The 18,176-nt window shown below is 37.3% G+C and overlaps 1 protein-coding gene across 3 annotated transcripts in view; it reads right to left on the bottom strand.

The window, feature by feature from the left end:
* Window positions 1–15,817, bottom strand: part of ppp3cca (protein phosphatase 3, catalytic subunit, gamma isozyme, a) — a 33,414-nt gene extending 17,597 nt beyond the window's left edge. For 2 of the 3 annotated variants that reach the window (XM_024275595.2, XM_024275596.2), the window contains exons 1-3: window positions 14,979–15,817; window positions 8,127–8,324; window positions 3,962–4,086 (exon numbers count right to left, since the gene is read on the bottom strand). In XM_024275595.2, the coding sequence (XP_024131363.1) occupies window positions 3,962–4,086; window positions 8,127–8,324; window positions 14,979–15,042 (387 nt within the window). In that variant the 5' untranslated portion in view covers window positions 15,043–15,817. The remainder of the gene's footprint in view (window positions 1–3,961; window positions 4,087–8,126; window positions 8,325–14,978) is intronic. The other variant, XM_024275598.2, reaches the window with a different exon arrangement.
* Between the last annotated feature and the right edge of the window lie 2,359 nt (window positions 15,818–18,176).

Below are 18,176 nucleotides of genomic sequence, written 5' to 3'. Positions count from 1 at the left end.
TTGATCTTATCTCTGCGGAGGTGGAGAAAGGGCTGTGTCTTGTAGTGGCTGGAAGCTGACATGGGTTTTAATGAGAGCCCTCAGCTCCCTTGTAGCCAGCGACACTGTGTTTGAGTCTGAGTGGGGGAGGAGGAGGACAAATGAAACGGCACAAAGCTTTTGTGAGGCAGACATGAACGCTGGCTACTTTCACCTCAAACACGCATACATGCACACGCATCAGTCTAGGAGCGTGGACAAGGCTGAGAGACGGCACGCACAGAAAAACACTTCTGGATCAAAGAGAATATCCTACAAAGATATAGGAGAAAATATAAAACCGTGTACTAGTGTACTGACTTCAGACTTCAGGCCAGCAATGGTAATGCACTCCTTAAGAGGCAAGAATCTTTATGTTACCTTGGTAACCACATCCAGATATCCTTTCTCCTATATCTGTCTTGTTGTGTGTTATACTGCAGTGGGGAAAGCAGCCTTTCAAATAAAGACACATTTCAGACAAAGTTTTACAAATGAAATCTATACTGGAGGCTTTTAAGACTTGAACTTGCTTTGTTGTAGAGTTACGGCAGTAAGAAACATAAGTAATGCAAAATGCCATTTAGACCACATGATATATCATACAATGTACCAAAAACCTCCAATCCAAGTATCTTTTTTTTTACATTCTGTCTCTCAACAGTTGAAGTATGTCTATGATGACCATTACAGACTTTTTTGAGTGGGACAACTTGCAGAATTGGTGACAGGAAAAGACTGTATTCACTATGCACAACGGAACGGAAAGTATAACCGTCAAGATTATTGTAAATCCATATGAATATAATTGGATAAATGTGGAGCTGGTTCCTCTTTTGGAAGTGTAGCACATTCAGTTGTTTAAAGTGTTTCTGTGAGTGTACACACTCTTTCCACAGAAGTCAGATACTGGTGTTGATAAAGCCTTAGGGATGTTAAGCTGTTTGAGGGGTTGACCCGTATGTACGCAGCAGGATTTTGGGTTGTTGGAGGGTCGCAGACAGGAGTGGATATATCTTAAGGTGTGTCTTGTAGTTCACTTGACACCTCAAGAGACGTCATAATATCAGAACGTACAATTGTAAAGAGTATGGAAAGAGTATCGTGAAGAATTTGTAAGGACACGCACTCATGGCGTACGGGTAATAGTGTCATACGGTGTCCTTACGCCACACTCTGGTCATTAGTAAGGTGTCTTTTTACTGACGGCGTGCAAACGTTACACACAAACTACACCATGATTGTCTAATTTTTTTCATTTTTAACAGCAAGGCTTCAAGGAACCTCCAAGGAGGTTATCCCTTATCGTGGAGAGTGCAGGATATGGGGGTCTTAGAAAAAGGAAAAGTCTGTACGATGTGCCTGCGTCTCATGAACTTCACCCTTCTGTGTGGTACAAGTGTTTGTTTTGACCTTTAGCCCGCGGCATACCTATAGAAAATAAAATGAGCATGAACATTTTGGATTTATGGGCTCACTGACCAGTCTACAACCTTGAGAATTAGTGAAGGACCCCCGAATGTCCCTTAAATGTTTGCCCCTTTTTGGTCTGTAGACAGCCTTTGTAGACCCATAAGAGCAGTTGAAATAAAGGCTTTGGGTAGAAGGCCTGACTCCCCTCTATGTTCATATTCCTCCCAAAAGTGCTTAGTGAAGTTAGGATCAGAAACCTGTGTGGATTGGTCAAGTTCTTCCACTCTTGTGGAACTTGCTTTAAGGACACGGTCATGGTAAGAAATGAAAGTGACTTTCCCAAAGCGACTGTTGCTGATAAAGCTCGACACGTTAAAACCAAAGGATTCTCAAATGGAAGAAACCATATTTCACTGCCCATGAGTCCAGCGACAGATTAGTAGTGTGTGTGGGGGGAACTTTCTCTTTCTTTAGCTATGTAAATAACAGAAAAATGCAGCACATGTCTTAATAGTGGTTCCTTCTATTCTAAACTTTAACGTGATCATCTACATAGTTAGGAGACATTAAAACATTTGTTTACATTATTGTAGTTTTCCATACTTTTAAGTAGTTTTAATATTCCTACATGCTTTCATTGCATTTATGTTATTTTCTGTTGTATTTGCTTCTTTTTAACAAGAGAACATGCTAGTTAGAAAACAAGTTCCATCCGTATATATACACCATTTTGTTGACAGACACGTTCGGGTTTCTATAATGTTGAAGACAGAAGGTCTGCACCATTCATTACATTAAAATGATAAATATTTGATCAATGCATGGTGAAGATTATCTTTAGATTTAGAAGTAATTATTTGAAAAAAAAACAACTGAAATTTTTACAAATAAATTCTAAACATGTGTTTGAAATAGGCTTGAAATAGTGGATGTATACCACCACCACCACCACCACCCCACCTCCTATCAACCCTGTGACCCAGAAAGCTACTAAACTGGTTTGGAAGACGGATCGTCCATCCAAGATATATGGATGGATGGATGAATGGATGAATGGATGGATGGATGGATGGATGGATGGATGGAACAATGGATGGATGGATGGATTTGAAATGATAGCAGCGTAGTTGTTAATTGCTCCAAAAAATGATCAACTTCAAACTTCAACTTCAAAAGACTTTGTGTAAAGAGTTTCAATTTTAGAAAGACATTTGTATGTTGTGGACTAAAAGTCATTGACATTAAAAGAACTGGACTGAGTAACCCCTTCCTCTCACGTTCCAAACAGGAAGTACCTGCTGGCTCCACAAAGTCAAAATCCCATAGACTTCTATAGAGCAATAGACTCAGAGTTATTACTCAGTCAGTCATTCAGTTTGCCAGAATAACCATCCTTGATGATCTCATTTATTTCTATTGTATTTTTTCTCACTCACTTGGTCCAGTTCTCTTATACAGTCAAAGCTAAAAAAAAACAAAAATATTTGACCATATAGAGTAATAGTCAGTTTTGTGAAGTGAAGTTTATATCATTCAAAATCTAAATCCCACAGGGAACAGTATCTCCCATTATGCATTTGACATTTCTTGTGCTTGAAATCAGCAAGATTACATTATGAAATCCCAGGGCTAATTTCAATTTTTAACAGTGTCAAAGAAGAAAATTGAATAATACACCCTATTGTTTTATGCAACCACAATGTTTTACAAAAGTATTTTTTAAACTGCTTTTTCCAAAACAATGGTAAGCAAATTCCCTTTGTAACTGCATGAATGTAAAACTCACTGCACTCATCCAAGCAGAGATCTTCATTGGAGAAATGGAGTCGCCTTTGTGCAGCTACAATGCAGCTGTCTGTCTATTCAAGTCGCTTGCCTTATTTTTAACTGTTCTAAAAAGGCATGTAAGATCAGTGCCCTTTAGACACATCGCTGAGATAGGATTTCACTGCAAAACCCATTTGGTTCAACAGTTGCATTCAGGGCTTCCCCACGAAAATCTACTGTAAAAAACATGATGCACCTGACATTTAAAGGGAACATTATGGCACATTTTTGACAAATTTAATCTGTAAAGTTTTAACCTTTTAAACAAACTCATCAATTTCCTGTCAGATGGTGTCTTCCCTTTCACAGCTCTCACTGCTCCTACCATCTTACAGTGACATTAACACAATCCGAAAAATGGCATCAAATTTCAGCGAGGTGTAAAACGAAACCTCTCGAGTGGAGTGTGCTCAATTAGAAGCAGAATGAAGGAGGAGGAGAATAACATTTCACAAGCACAAGTGTGAGTAGAAGATATAGTAGCAAATTTCCACTGGTAAATAGAAACACAGTCAAGTTCTTGTTTTCAGATCCGAATAAATACAAATAAATAGGATGACACCCATAAACAGTAATCAGACATAACTGAGGAACATTTGTGGACAGCTTCAGGACAACTTGTCCGTTACTGTGTCTGGAGTGTTTACTGTCAACACAAGGTAAAGCACAACACAGGCAGAGCAGTTTTCACGCTCTAACTTACCTCAATACTGAAGTATCCTCGATCTACGTAGTCGCCGAGAAAAAGATACCGCGTGTTGCTGGGTGATCCCCCAACTTCAAACAGCTTCATAAGGTCAAAGAATTGTCCATGGACATCACCACATACTAAAAAAAACAGAACAGAAGCTTTTACTGATCATGTGAGAACAACAGACAACTGCATTTCCTGCTGGATATGTAGCATGTAAAGCTTGACTCACTCCAAAAACCTTTTAAAAGGCAAATTACATCAGCCCAGCATTGTTTAAATCACTAAACAGAGACAAACGTTTTACAAATTCTTTGGAAGATTGTGTTAAATCTGGAGTGACCCATATAACTGAATACTTATAGACTTAAGAACAAAAAAATGCTTTGATTTCATTTTAAAAATTGTAAAATTGGGTCTATGTATGTCTAAACTGTATCTTTTTAACATAATTATGAACTAGATATACAGCATTACCTGTGATAATGATAGTGTGAATGCTGTAAGCTGAATTTGGCCGCTGAAGATGCTAGTGCTGATAGCTGAAGATGCTGAAATTGATAGCTAAAAACGCTGAAGTTAATACCTGAAAAATCTCAAGCTGATTGCCAGCTAAATTAGCTAAATGCCATATTATCCTAAAAAAAATAATTTGAAAAAACTTAGGTTAGCCAAAACAGCTAGCATGTAGCTGAAAAAATAGCTAAACTTAAAAATATCCTAACAAACTGATAAAAAGCCTAAATTAGCCCAAACAGCTAGTGTGCAAATATTAGCCTAGCTCCAAAACAGCCTAAAAACTATAAAAACTCTAAATTTCCCAAAACAGTTAGCATGTAGCTTAAGTATTAGCTAAACTCCAAAATAGGCTAAAACATCTTAATAAATACCAAAATAGTCCAAAAAGCTAGGAGATGGCTATTTTTAAAACTTCAAACTGTAACTTTTTAACATAATTATGAATAATAAAAAGGCAGGAATATCATTCCAGAAAAAAATTAACTTAAACCTTAAATAACTTCCAATATTTTACTCTCCATGAAAACATATTTTGCCAAAATTATACAAGTTAAAAATGAATGCAAGGGTCCATTAATAACAATAAAGTAAAATGATCCACCGGGGGGGGGCAGATCTGGCCCCCGGGCCTTGACTTTAACACATGTGCTTTACAGGCATGCATTAACTGTGATCTAAATTTAGAAAACATAAATTAAACTGACAGGTTAGAGTCAAACTATACCAAAGTCAGATGAAAAAGAGCAAACAATGAATTAAATGATTATTAGTTCCACAAAAGCCCTTTGATCTGACACTAAAGTCAGTGAATGCTGGTCATATGCGTCCAAAAGAAGCAAAATAGATTTATTAATAAAGTAGGTATTATATTTACTCATCATTTGAGTAAATATATATTGAGTATATATTTGAGTAATATGTTGGTTTGTTGTGTTTGAGCTCCTCTGCACGGGATTTGAACACATTTCAAGTTTCTGATCCTAAGTAGGGTTCACACTCTTCACACACTGTTAGCGTTCGTTTCCTTAAATGTTCTAATGAGCTCAGGAAGAGCAAAAGTTCCTCTGAACTCCAACGTGGACCAAACAACTTCATTCTGAACCATCTGAAATGAGACCAGGGGTGATTAAAAGGTTAAGAGCGGGGCATTTTGATTAAGTTTATAAAAAAATGTCCCAGAAAAACATATAAAACAGATAAAAGATATTTCATTAATAACATGGTTTAGTCAGGAGGGGTTTGTGAGTTTGTTCATGTTTTTTAATAAAGGTCTTGTCAGGTTTTTTAGCCTTTTTTCTTATCTAGTCAGTGCCGTTTTGAACGACAAGGAATTACAATTTGTGCTACAATTAATCAATGAATCAATTTCTAAAAATTATCAACCATCATTAAAGTCCAATGTGTGAAAAGTAGGGCTGCCACAATAAGTTGACTAATCGACGACTAATCAACTATTAAAACAGTCGATTAATAATTTAATATTCTATTGGTCGCTACTTCATATTGTATGGAGTCGGAGTGTAGTAAAGTTAATAGTTGTGATAGCATTCTGCTTGCTTTTTGGACTGTTTTGGCATTTATTATTTTTTTTAGACTATTTTGGAGTTCAGCTAATATTTCAGCTGCATGCTAGTCATTTTGGCTAATTTAGGATTTTTTCCATTTTTTATGATATTTTGGAGCTAATATTTCAGCTGCATGCTAGCTTTTTTTCCCCCTTTTTCTTGTTTTCTAAGCTATTTTGGCATTTAACTAATATTTTAGCTGGTTTGAATGTTTTCAGATATCAACTTCTCTAAACTATCAGCACTAGCATCTTCAGCGGCCAAATTCAGCTTTCAGCATTCACACTAGCATTATCACAGGTAATTTTATATATCTTTTATTGTGTCTTGCTTACATGTGTACTATTTTATTATTTTATTGCTATTGTACTGTGAAGTGTCCTTGGGTGATTTGAAAGGCGCTTCAAATAAAAAGTATTATTATTATATTATATCTAGTTTTTAGTTAGTTTAAAGCTAATGATGGTTAAGATGTGTGCTTTACATCCAGTTTGCACATGAACCGATTAGTTGACTAATCGAAAAAATTAATCAGTGATTAGTCGACTATTAAAATAATTGTTTTTGGCAGCTCTAGTGAAAACACTTTGCAAAGATCTGAGACCATACAGGGTGGTAGAATCTTCTATTAATTGGATTATTTTGGTGTATAAAAACAGTCATTGAAACTAAAATATGAATAGATTTGACATTCATTCTTCTTTACTTGTTTTACACGTTTATTTACGCTTGATGATCTTGAAGAAATACAAAGAATTTGGGAAACTTCACTTTGGATAAAGATGACCTGGATCCACATTAGATCAGGAATCGGATCGTTCAAAATGAACCAATTTTGACTATGAATAAAATTATCAACCAAACTTTTTGCCTCGTGGGTCACAAAAGGTTCTAAAATTACCACATTTTGTTAATCCACCTCCACTGAGAAAGAAATAACAAATACTGGTAATATGGACTAAAACATACTTTAATCTTGATTGAAAATAAGGCCCATTTCGAATTCTTCCCTTATCCCTAACCCTCCTTTTAAAAGGGGAGTTTAAGTACAAGTGTGTCCGCAAAATGTATCCCCCAAGTGGAGGGATCCAAAGTCCTCCTCCGCAAGGCTAAACCGCGTCGCGCTGAGAAGAGTTTTCCTTCATGTGGGTGTGCTCTGAAGCACAGAAGTTTACAATTAAATGCAAGTAATGACTTTTTGTTGTAGCATGACCTTTTTAAAGTTATAAAAGCAATGTTGTTATGTATATTCAAGCGCTGGAAGCTCCACGCTAACACTAGCAGACCAGCGATTATTGATGACGTCATTGACGAAAGTGACGACTGAAATATGAGACACTGTTTTTTCATAATTCTCTGTTTGGAGGGGTAAATGAAGGGGAAGGGAGAAGGGAAGAATTCGGATTGGGCCAAAATGTATGCATTTTTTTAAAAACAGAACTTTTTGGAGTTCTGATTGTACTTTTGAAGAATCAAAACTGTGGCTTTCGTTCTAATTTCAGAGCCAATTGCACCGATGTGTTGATGTCCATAAGGGAAAAGTGCACCTTAGAAAAATGCTGTGTTCGTGTGGTGTTTGAATTATAGGGAAAAAATGCCAGTCCGACACACATGAACGTCAGAAGAACAACAAATGTTCCGACACCACACAAACAAAGGTCAATGGAGCATCATCAATGGGGACAAATCAGAATCACAGGTGAAATAAAACATTAATAAAGATTATCATAACTTATTCTAGTTTGGCAGGCCAGACTATATATTTTGCCCACCCCTACCCAAGTATAAAGACTTAATATCTTATATTTTTAGAGTTTTTATTTGTGCATTAGTAGAGTTTATTTTAAAAAACAATGATAAATAAAAAAAAGAATGCAACAGAAGCCAATAAATGTTGGAAGAGCTACACTCATTTTTGGAAGCTGATCATTTATGGGCTTCTGTTACATTCTTCTTTCATAGCTAGCAACAGTGATAACAACAATAGCACAGTCACCAGTGAACAGGACCGATCAGACAGAAACAGTATTTGGGAGACGATGTTTGCTGAAGCAGTAAGCATAGGTTTGTTAACATATTTACATAAAATCTACCTGTTATAGGGGCTTCTACTTCTAGCATGCACTTCTCCTGCCGCAGAATGTTGGCCCCGTCATTGATGATTTTCAGAGCTACGTCCTCGTCCACCCGCCCTTCTTTGACCAGATGATTGCGGAGCATCTCAGGGTTGGGCTTGCCATCTTCAAATAGTTCTTTTATCGTGAGCTTGTGTTGTGGGGGGTATGGCACGGCTGTTGACGAGAAAAAAACAACAACAAAGGCTTGTTTATTTACACATATCAGATTTTTTAAAAACAGCTTTGGATACAAACATGTCATTAGTTAAGTTACAACCACTTAAAGCCTTGGCAAATGAAAAACGTTTATTGTATAAATCATTTAAAATAAGTGTCAAAGTCAAGACCCGGGGGCCGGATCCGGCCCTCCGGGTAATTCTATCTGGCCCTCCAGATTGTTTTAATTTATTGTTATTAATGGCCCGATGTTATCTTCTGTTCATTTCTAACTTGCATAATATTGACAACAAAATATATTTTTATGGAGAGTAAAATCTTAAAAGTTATTTAAGGTTAAAGTTGATTTATTCTGGAAAAATATTCCTGAATTTTTTCAGCAATCAACTTTAGCGTCTTCAGCTATCAGCTTTAGTGTTATTAGCTATCAATTTCAGCATCTTCAGCTATTAGCATTATCATCTTCAGCTGCCAAATTCAGCTTACAGCATTCACACTAGCATTATCACAGGTAATGCTATATATCTAGTTCATAATTATGTTAAAAAGTTTTAAAGTATTAAAATGTAGTTTTAGAGTGTTCAATAAATGTTTATCCTGTTCGGCCCGTGACCTAAGGTGTGTTTTGGATTATGGCCCCTTGTGCGATTGAGTTTGACACCCCTGATTTAGAAAATACCAGCATCAATTCCTGAATAGAATAGAGAGCTGCTAAACGCTGTCTTTTACCTCACACTCCATTTTAATGCGTTGAAATTACAAGATGTGATTTCAGTGAATGCACTATAAGGAAGATACTGACACAGGAGTAGAAATACATCCACCCACACAATCATGACAGATGAGAGACACGAACGACAACCAGCCAGAGGCACCACACCTCACTTAACCTCCCTCCTCTCCCTTAGTGTGCTGCTCCACACCACCTACACAATCCTTTTACCGTCATCGCAAAAGGTCAGCGCTTTCAAGGCTGACACCTGAGAGCTTCATGATCAAAACACAGTGAAGTGCAGAACAAGAAAAACTGGACAGTTTATCACAGAAAATCTCACGCAGGAATAAACACTCCGTCAAAGACACCGACTTCCCCGTCTTGACATCAATTAAATAATCGTTTTTTTAGTCAATCCGGGGACACCTAACCTGCCTAGAAGTTTAAAAGATCAGAGATTCTATTGATTAGAAGTTCAATATTTCATCAGCAGCCTAGCGGGTTTACAGAAGTCCATGAGCAGATAGCTGCAGATTAATCTGCACTTGTTTAAATGAACAGCAGGTGTGATCCCGGTTCTCTCACTCCCAGCACCGAAAACAGACAAAAGGGATTACAGCTGGTATTCCTAATGACAAGCCAGACAGAAAATGCATTACTAATTACCTGTGGCATTAGGTAGGTTGTGTAACATCAAATTTAGGGCAGAAACACAGAGGAGAAGCGCACCACAATGTGACAGGTTGGTTTTACAGGTTTACAACTGAGACAAAGGAAGTAAATGTATATCAGTGAACTGATCAGATATATATTTGGCCATAAAAGACATTTTATTAATTCTGAATTTCTTTCAATACAAGTGTAACTGTGTAAACTTGTTTTTGAAGAACTGAAAATACTCTACAACACATGTTTTAAGTGTTATATGTGAGTGCCTTTTCTGATGAGTTTTTTGCAGTTTAGTCCTTCAACTTTATGTTAGACTTTTGATCTAATTTTTTACAGTTTTCAGCTTTTGTTTTAACTAAATAGCTGCCATATTCTCTTTAAACATCGCTAGAGTATTGCAAAGGCGGCGAGTGTCTGAGTGAAAGCAAAGGTTGCAGGTAAATGGAGGTAAGTTAGAACACAAACAGCTCTAGTCTGGCTAGCCTTTCCTGAGGACAAGCTGTCATGCGTTGACCACTGTGGTATAAATAAACAGTAAGTGCTTCCAGGCCTACAAGGCACAGCCACAAACTGAGCTGTAAGCTGAGGTACGAGCCTTAAGAACAGATTAGGTAAAGCCTCTATTAGCGAAGGCCTTCCAGATTCTGAGGCTGTTTACTTAAAAGCCTTGTCACACAGAGGGAAGAGACCTGGATGAACAAAGAAGCATGTATGAAAAGATGAAGACGGAATGGGGCAGCATCAGACGCACTGGGGTAACCAGACCGTGAAACATTTAGCTGTTTTCATCAAATTTAAAAGCATTTTCTTGAGGGTCGGAAGTAAATACTTATACAAAAAACTGATGGTCTAAAACAGGGGCGTCAAACTCGATCACACGGGAGTCCAAAATCCAAAACACACCTTAGGTCGCGGGCCGAGCAGGATAAACATTTATTGAACACTCTAAAAGTACATTTCTTAAACTTTAAAACCATAACTTTTTAACATAATTATTAACTAGATATACAGCATTTCCTGTGATAATGATAGTGTGAATGCTGTAAGCTGAATTTGGCAGCTGAAAATGCTGAAATTGATAGCTGAAGATGCTGAAACTGATAGCTAAAAACGCTGAAGCTGATAGCTGAAATCACTGAGGCTTATAGGTGAAAATGCTGAAGCTGACAGCCAGCTGAAATATTAGCTAAATGCCAAATTAGCCTGGAAAAAAATAAAAATAAAAAACTTAGGTTAGCCAAAACAGCTAGCATGTAGCTGGAAAAAAAAGCTAAACTTCAAAATAGCCTAAAAAACTGAAAAAGCCTAAATTAGCCAAAACAGCTAGCGTTTAAATATTAGCAAAACAGCCTAAAATACTTTTTTTAAAGCCCAAATCAGCCAAAACAGCTAGCGTGTAGCTAAAATATTAGCTTAACTCTAAAACAGCCTTAAAAACAAAACAAAGCCTAAATTAGCTAAAATAGCTAGCATGTAGCAGAAATGTTAGCTCAACTAAAAAACATTCTAATTTTTTAAAAGCCTAAATTAGCCAAAATAGCTAGCATGTTACCAAAATATTAGCTTTACTCCAAAACAGACTAAAAAGCAAAAAAAAAAAGTCTAAATTAGCTAAAACAGCTAGCTTGTAGCTAAAATATTAGCTAAACTCCAAAAAAATCTTAGTAAATGCCAAAATAGTCCAAAAAGCTAGCAGAATGCCAATTTTTAAAACCGTAACTTTTTAACAATTATAAACAATAAAAAGCCAGGAATATTATCCATCCATTTTCCTGACCGCTGTCTCCATTTCGGGGTCGCGGGGGTGCCGGAGCCTAACCCGGCCACTGATGGGCGAAGGCAGGGTACACCCTGGACAGGTCGCCAGTCTGTCGCAGGGCTGCAATCACACACACATTCACTCTCACATTCACACCTAGGGGCAATTTAGAGTCACCAATGAACCTATGAAGCATGTTTTTGGACGGTGGGAGGAAGCCGGAGTCCCCGGTGAAAACCCACGCATGCACGGGGAGAACATGCAAACTCCACACAGAAAGGTCCCAGCTGGGAGTCGAACCGGGGCCTTCTCGCTGTGAGGTAAGAGCGCTAACCACTGCGCCACCATGCAGCCCCCAGGAATACCATTCCAGAATAAATCAATTTAATCAATTTAAATCAATTTAAACCTTAAATAACTTTCAATATTTCTTAAATATATCTTAAAATATATTTTGCTAAAATTAAACGTTAGAAATAAGCACAAGATAATATCAGGCCATTAATAACAATAAAAAAAAGATCTGGAGGAGCAGATATAACTACCCAGAGGGCCTAGACTTTAACACGTGATCTAAAAGAATCTTTATAATATTGTTAAATTATTGTAGGAAAAAGTTCATCCAAGCAATTGATACAATAAATATATTTACTAGCTAAGAAATTACCTAACTCTATCTATAGTTGAAAAAACACTTTTTTTCTGAGACACAGAGCAAAATGCTTTTTACAAGACAGAACAATGAAACAACAATAAAAGGCTGCCAACATTGTGAGAGCTGCTTCTTATTAGACTGCCTGGCCTAATTAACATTAATGTTTGATGAACTCTTCAAAACCACAGCCACAGTGACCCACTGCTGCACTGCATCATCACCACAGTCTGGCAGGACAACAAACAGCGCGAGAAACAAAGACATGACTATCTAGCACCCCGCCTGCCCGGGCTAATGTGTTATTCTACAGTGATATGAGCCCGCGTCTACAATATGTTCACTATTGTTTCAAAATCAGCACAAAAGAGGAGGCTTGAATTACAAAGATGCGGCTGGGTGGAGATGAATGGAGGGGGACTGGGGCTGGATGAATCATGAAGACCACTTCAGATTGCTCGAATTATCAATGAATGTGCCCCCCTCCTCCCAAAAGCTAAATAGCCAGGATGGGGGCTTATTTAACAACTCTGTCAGTCAGGAGGGGCGGGGGCTTTTCTCTCTTTGATTTCAATTCAGTTTTAGCCCATCAGAGATTAAAGACCAAATTGAAAATCATTTTTAACGTGTTGTTGTGCCTTTTTTAAACATTTATAAAGAAATTCACACTTAAAATAGCATTTCATAATTCAAACTGTTGTGAATCAGGAGCAGGCGAAAACAGTGCAGTAGGTGTGAGTAGAAGCTACTATGGCAAGCCACAAGCTCCCTGCTCCATTCTGAAGCATCTACTTGCAGTCAAATAGCTCCGTGTACGTCTCATCCGAGCTGGTTTACGGCTGTTGTTCTGCTAAAGTTAGCTTGTGAGGGGCTGTAAGCTAATGGGAGAACATGTAAACCACATGTGTCGATTCTATCCGGCCCTCCAAATCATTTTATTTTATTGTTATTAATGGCCCGATGTTATCTTACGCTTATTTGAACTTGTATCCTTGTTGACAAAATATATTTTCATGTAGAGTAAAATATTGAAAGTTATTTAAGGTTTAAGTTGATTTATTCTGGAATAATATTCCTGCATTTTATTATTCATGATACGGTTTTAAAGTTTCAAAAATTGGCATTCTGCTAGACTATTGGACTATTTTGGCATTTACTTAGATTTTTTTTATCTATTTTGGAGCTTAGCTATTTTTACAGCTACATGCTAGCTGTTAGAAGTTGTTTTTAAATAGTTTTTTAGGCTAATTTGGCATTTAGCTAATTTTTTAGCTGGCTATCAGCTTCAACGTTTCCAGCTATCAGTTTCAGCATTTTTAGCTATCAGCTTCAGTGTTTTCAGCTATCAATTTCAGCATCTTCAGCTATCAGCACTAGCATCTTCAGCGGCCAATTTCAGCTTACAGCATTCACTCTAGCATTAACACAGATTATGCTGTATATCTAGTTCATAATTATGTTAAAAAGTTTCGGTTTTAAAGTTTTAAAAATGTACTTTTAGAGTGTTCAATTGAAATTTATCCTGTTCGGCCTGCGATCTAAGGTGATCCGATGGATTTTATCCCCTTGTGCGATTGAGCTTGACACCCCTGACGTAAACAGATGAGTGATGGGGAAGGGGACGGGCTTACTCTGTGCAAACAGTCCTGTCCACAACTTAGAGATGAATTTCTGATAAACGCCTGCCACTCTGCAGAAACTATGTCCTAATAACACAGTTTTGTTTTTTGTTTTTTGCTAAAAAGGACATAATCGTATTTAAAAGACAACTGAAGCACTTTTAAAATAACTCAAAAGATGATCGTAGTGGGTTTTTAAATGAAACTTTAGCAGCCAAATGTACTTCTAACGCAGCCATGTGGCGTGACATATCTGTCAGTCAACTGTTTATTTACACAAGGCCAAGGGAGAAAACACCTCAAGCAAGTGATGGTGCGAAGCAGAATGTGATAGTCAGCAGTGCAACAGATAGTGCTGACCACAGCCACTCGTGTGACTGTTAGTCAGTGTTTTACAAACGACTAATGTGTGACTATTTAAAGGTAAAAGCGGTGGACAGGTGGCATCCTATCATTTATTAAAAAGCTATTATCAAAGCCGTCTGCAGTTCTGTCCCTGAACAGTTCCTATTCTCTTTCTCCACGCTGTGTCTGCTCATGATGGGAGCATCACTGGGGAGATTCTTTCCACAATTAACTCACACTCCCCCCTACTCGCTTACACTTCAGCATTCCAGCCCTCTGGCAGGACACTTTCCTGGTGCCCTTGGAGAGAAGCATGGAAGTGCTGCTGCCGCTGTAGTGGCTTTAGGTAGCTGGATGGGAGGTTTGTGGCTGCAGGAGGGGGGGCTGTGTTTCCTCTCTGGGGAGTTTCCCACAAACTAGGCTCTGATTGACCCACAGCAACAACTGAAATGGCAACTTCAATGCCAAGGAAGCAGTCGCTCCTGGGTGCCCCGACCACACATTTGTTGATCTAGACTAGAGTAAACCAGTAGGTTGTGTTGTCCTCATGTGTGTTTATAAACTAGCTAGCTGGGTTTAAAACAATAACATAGATGTTGATGCAAAATCTAGAGATTTCTGTCTAATTTTAGTCTTTGTTAAAACTATACATTAAGAAATACTTGTGTTTTTAATTTGAATCTTTTGTGATTTAATTACTAGCACATTTATGGGTATTTCTCGCCATGAATCTGATCATACCATGATAATAGTGTGACTAAATGACCCTTCACACTGACATAATCATATTATAACAAACCAGGCGGCAACAGACAGCTGTTCTTTTTAAATTCAAAATCTACAGGTGGCTTACACACGAATAAGATCAATAGAAAGTTTAAAGTTGACTCACTTTTTATCAGTCGTTCTGTGGTGGACTGCTTCTCCTTGTCTTTGTCTTTATCTTTCCCAGACATCGTTGCTTCAAACTCAGATCTTGTTTGGTTTTCAGTCCAGTTCGTTCACAAGTCTGGCGGACACCTCCGTCTTGTCTTTCGGTTAAGGTCAGATGAACTCCTTTTGTGTTTGCCCTTTTCTTGCTTTTTAATTAAGACGCAAAAAAAAGCTAGCAAAGCAGATCCAGTTCTTGAAATTTATCAAGCTAGCTTATGCCAACAGTTATGCTAACAATAAAAAATTAAAACAGAAATAATACAATTTAAACGAAATATTAAAATGTTTGAAAATTAAATAAAAACGAACACTAAAAAGTGCTACTGTGAAAAAAATAATAAATCAAGTATTGCAAACAATACTTGGATATTACCCGGAGGTAGGCTGCCATACACCGCTAATCCGATTTAGTTACTCTTTTTCAGCTAATTAGCAAGCTAACATCTTCACGTATTGGCAATTCGAGGAGCAGGAATAAACAGAAACAGCAGACCGGAGGCTCATCTTGAATGTAGCACTCGTTGATTGCACAGGCAAAAAAGAAAAAATATATATGTCTATTTATATATACATGTTTTTTTCTTAAGGAAAAAAAATCAAAAATAATGTAAGTAAGCGCAGCTGCTAGATTCGCCTTTCTTCCGTGCACATAAAAGGTGCAAGTCCTTCCGAGATGCAGGAAGCGTCTTGACAATTTGTCGTCCTCCTCGGATTAAACTCTAATCTGACAGCGAGTGAGGACTGAAGGAGCAGCCAGCGGCGGATTTCCTACAACATGGTGGAAGCGATGTGACGTGACTATGGAAACGTGTCACGTGGGGCAAGAGGTGCGTTTAATAACAAACTCCCCCGTGAAGTTCCGAGCCAAAAATCAGGCAGAAATGCTGAAAATGAGTGACGTAGATCGGATTCATTGATGCGGGTCAACTGGTCGTGGATCACACGTAAAATAATGCCACGTGTAGCAGAATAAATTCTGAAAAAAAGTCTGACATCAAACTGCAGAGAGAACGGTTCTGTGCGGAGCCGCTAGATGGCGCCCAAGTGTCATTTTCTAAAACGTGGTCACCTGAAGAAAAGCATGGATGACAAGTCAATTTTAGTAACTCCCACAAGCTTTCTTGAGATGTTTTTGTTCTGCAAAGCCACTTCATGTGTAATAACATTAAAAAAGATAATAAAACATGCATTAATGTGGAATAAGTTCTATTTTACTTTTGATATTTGGGGGAAACTGAATAAGCGGATAAAAAACATTTAAAAAAATACAGGTGTGTCGATTAATCGACTAATCAATTTATCTTGCAATTCTGTCTGAGGAAAGTTATTAATCGAATCAACTTATATACCATTAATTCAATTCAATTTTATTTATATAGCCCAATATTATAATACAGTTTTCTCAACGGACTTCACAACAGTAACCCAAAACATAAAATCACTCATAAAATATAAACAATAGCTGGTTGCTAAACTAAACCGGGCATCCCTGCACTTAGACCCTCCTTCTCTGTAAGGAAAAACTCCTAAAAAAAAACAGATTCTGGGATCAAAAGCAAGAAACCTCAGGGATGTCCACATGAGAGAGGGATCGTCTCCGAGAATGGGCCAGGACTGTTATCCCTAGAGTACTATTGTCAGGAGATTTTTACTTGAGCAAAAGTATTTACATGATCTTCAACATATTACATTTTTTCTAGGTGTAGAGTCCCTGGGTAAAGGCTCACATGTCCAAGGTAACAGGTGAGGTGCCAAGGTAAGTTTCCCCTGCCAGAATTTGTATCCCCAGTCTCATGCATCACTGATTTGTTTTGTAATGCTCCTATTTTGTCCCCAAAAGCGTAAAAAGAAGGTGGATGATTACGATACACTATTCTGAGGCTTTAGGGAGGTTTTTTGTGTGTCATATTTGCATCTTTCCCCCACACTTCTATGTGAAACTATGACATCTTCTCGTGTTAAGAAATAGAGAAAAATGACACTTGCTTGACTAATTTACGATAAAACTCGTAATTTATGAAAGTGACTTTGTGATGGAAGCATGTTACAACAGAAAATGATCAAATAATTGTTGTTTCTACTGCAAATTGTTGGTGGGACAGATTCTGGCAGCCTGGGTCAGCAGCAGCCTGACAGAATCTGTGCCCCCTGTCATATTCTGTAGAATATGAGGAAAAAAAATACTTCAAACATGACAGTAAAATCCCAAAAGCCCCAGAATAAAGTATATCGCTATCATCCACTTTCTTGTTACGCTTTTGGGGGGAAAATATGTATTACCAAACAAATGAATGATCCCAGAGACGGGATACACATTTTGGCATGGGAACTTACCTTGGCTCAACACCGGAATGGGTGCACCAAAGGCCATGTCTCCAGTATCATTATTTTATTTAGTTTTTTTTTTAAATTATTTTTTGTTCGAAAATTCATAATCTTTCAGTAATTTTCTTGGATGTTTTTAGGATATTGCTGCTTTTATTTTTGTTTTTGTTACATAAACCACAGTTTAAAAAAAAAAGTACTCAGCAAATTACCTAGCAAAAGTGATGGTACTTTTTAAATGTTTTAGGATTGATGAAGATTTAGCTTATCTAACTCTGCAACAAGATTTTTGAATAGTTTAGCAGATGAGCTTCATCCATAATAAAATTGTTTCAGAATTAAATGACTTGATCATTGCCTAATTGATATTGGAAAATACCATTTGGATTGAGGTACACTAATTTTATTTTACTATAATGTAAAAATCAATTAATCCACTTATATTCCCACGATCCAATTAGATCCATCTGCGTAAGGCAAGTTGTTAATTGAATTGATGTATACCACAAAAAAAAGTAAAAAAAATTGTGTCAAAATGAAATGTTTTGACTATATTAATATTAGAAAATAATATTCAGATTGAGGCATGGTGAATTTATTTTACTAGAACATAAAAATGACCAAATGGCAGCAAAAACTGATCAACCATCATCAAAGTCTAGTGTGGAAACAAATACATGACCTTACAGTGTGGTAGAATGTTCTAATATTTGGATTATTTTGATGCAGAAAAACAACAGTGGGTTGAACTTTATTAAACTAAAATGTGAATGGATTTGACATTTACTCGTTTACATGTTTGTACACATATTTAATTTACACTTGAATATCT

Source organism: Oryzias melastigma, linkage group LG9 (genome assembly GCF_002922805.2).
Source record: "Oryzias melastigma strain HK-1 linkage group LG9, ASM292280v2, whole genome shotgun sequence".
Taxonomy (NCBI): Eukaryota; Metazoa; Chordata; class Actinopteri; order Beloniformes; family Adrianichthyidae; genus Oryzias; species Oryzias melastigma.
This window is presented reverse-complemented; position numbering and strand designations above follow the sequence as displayed.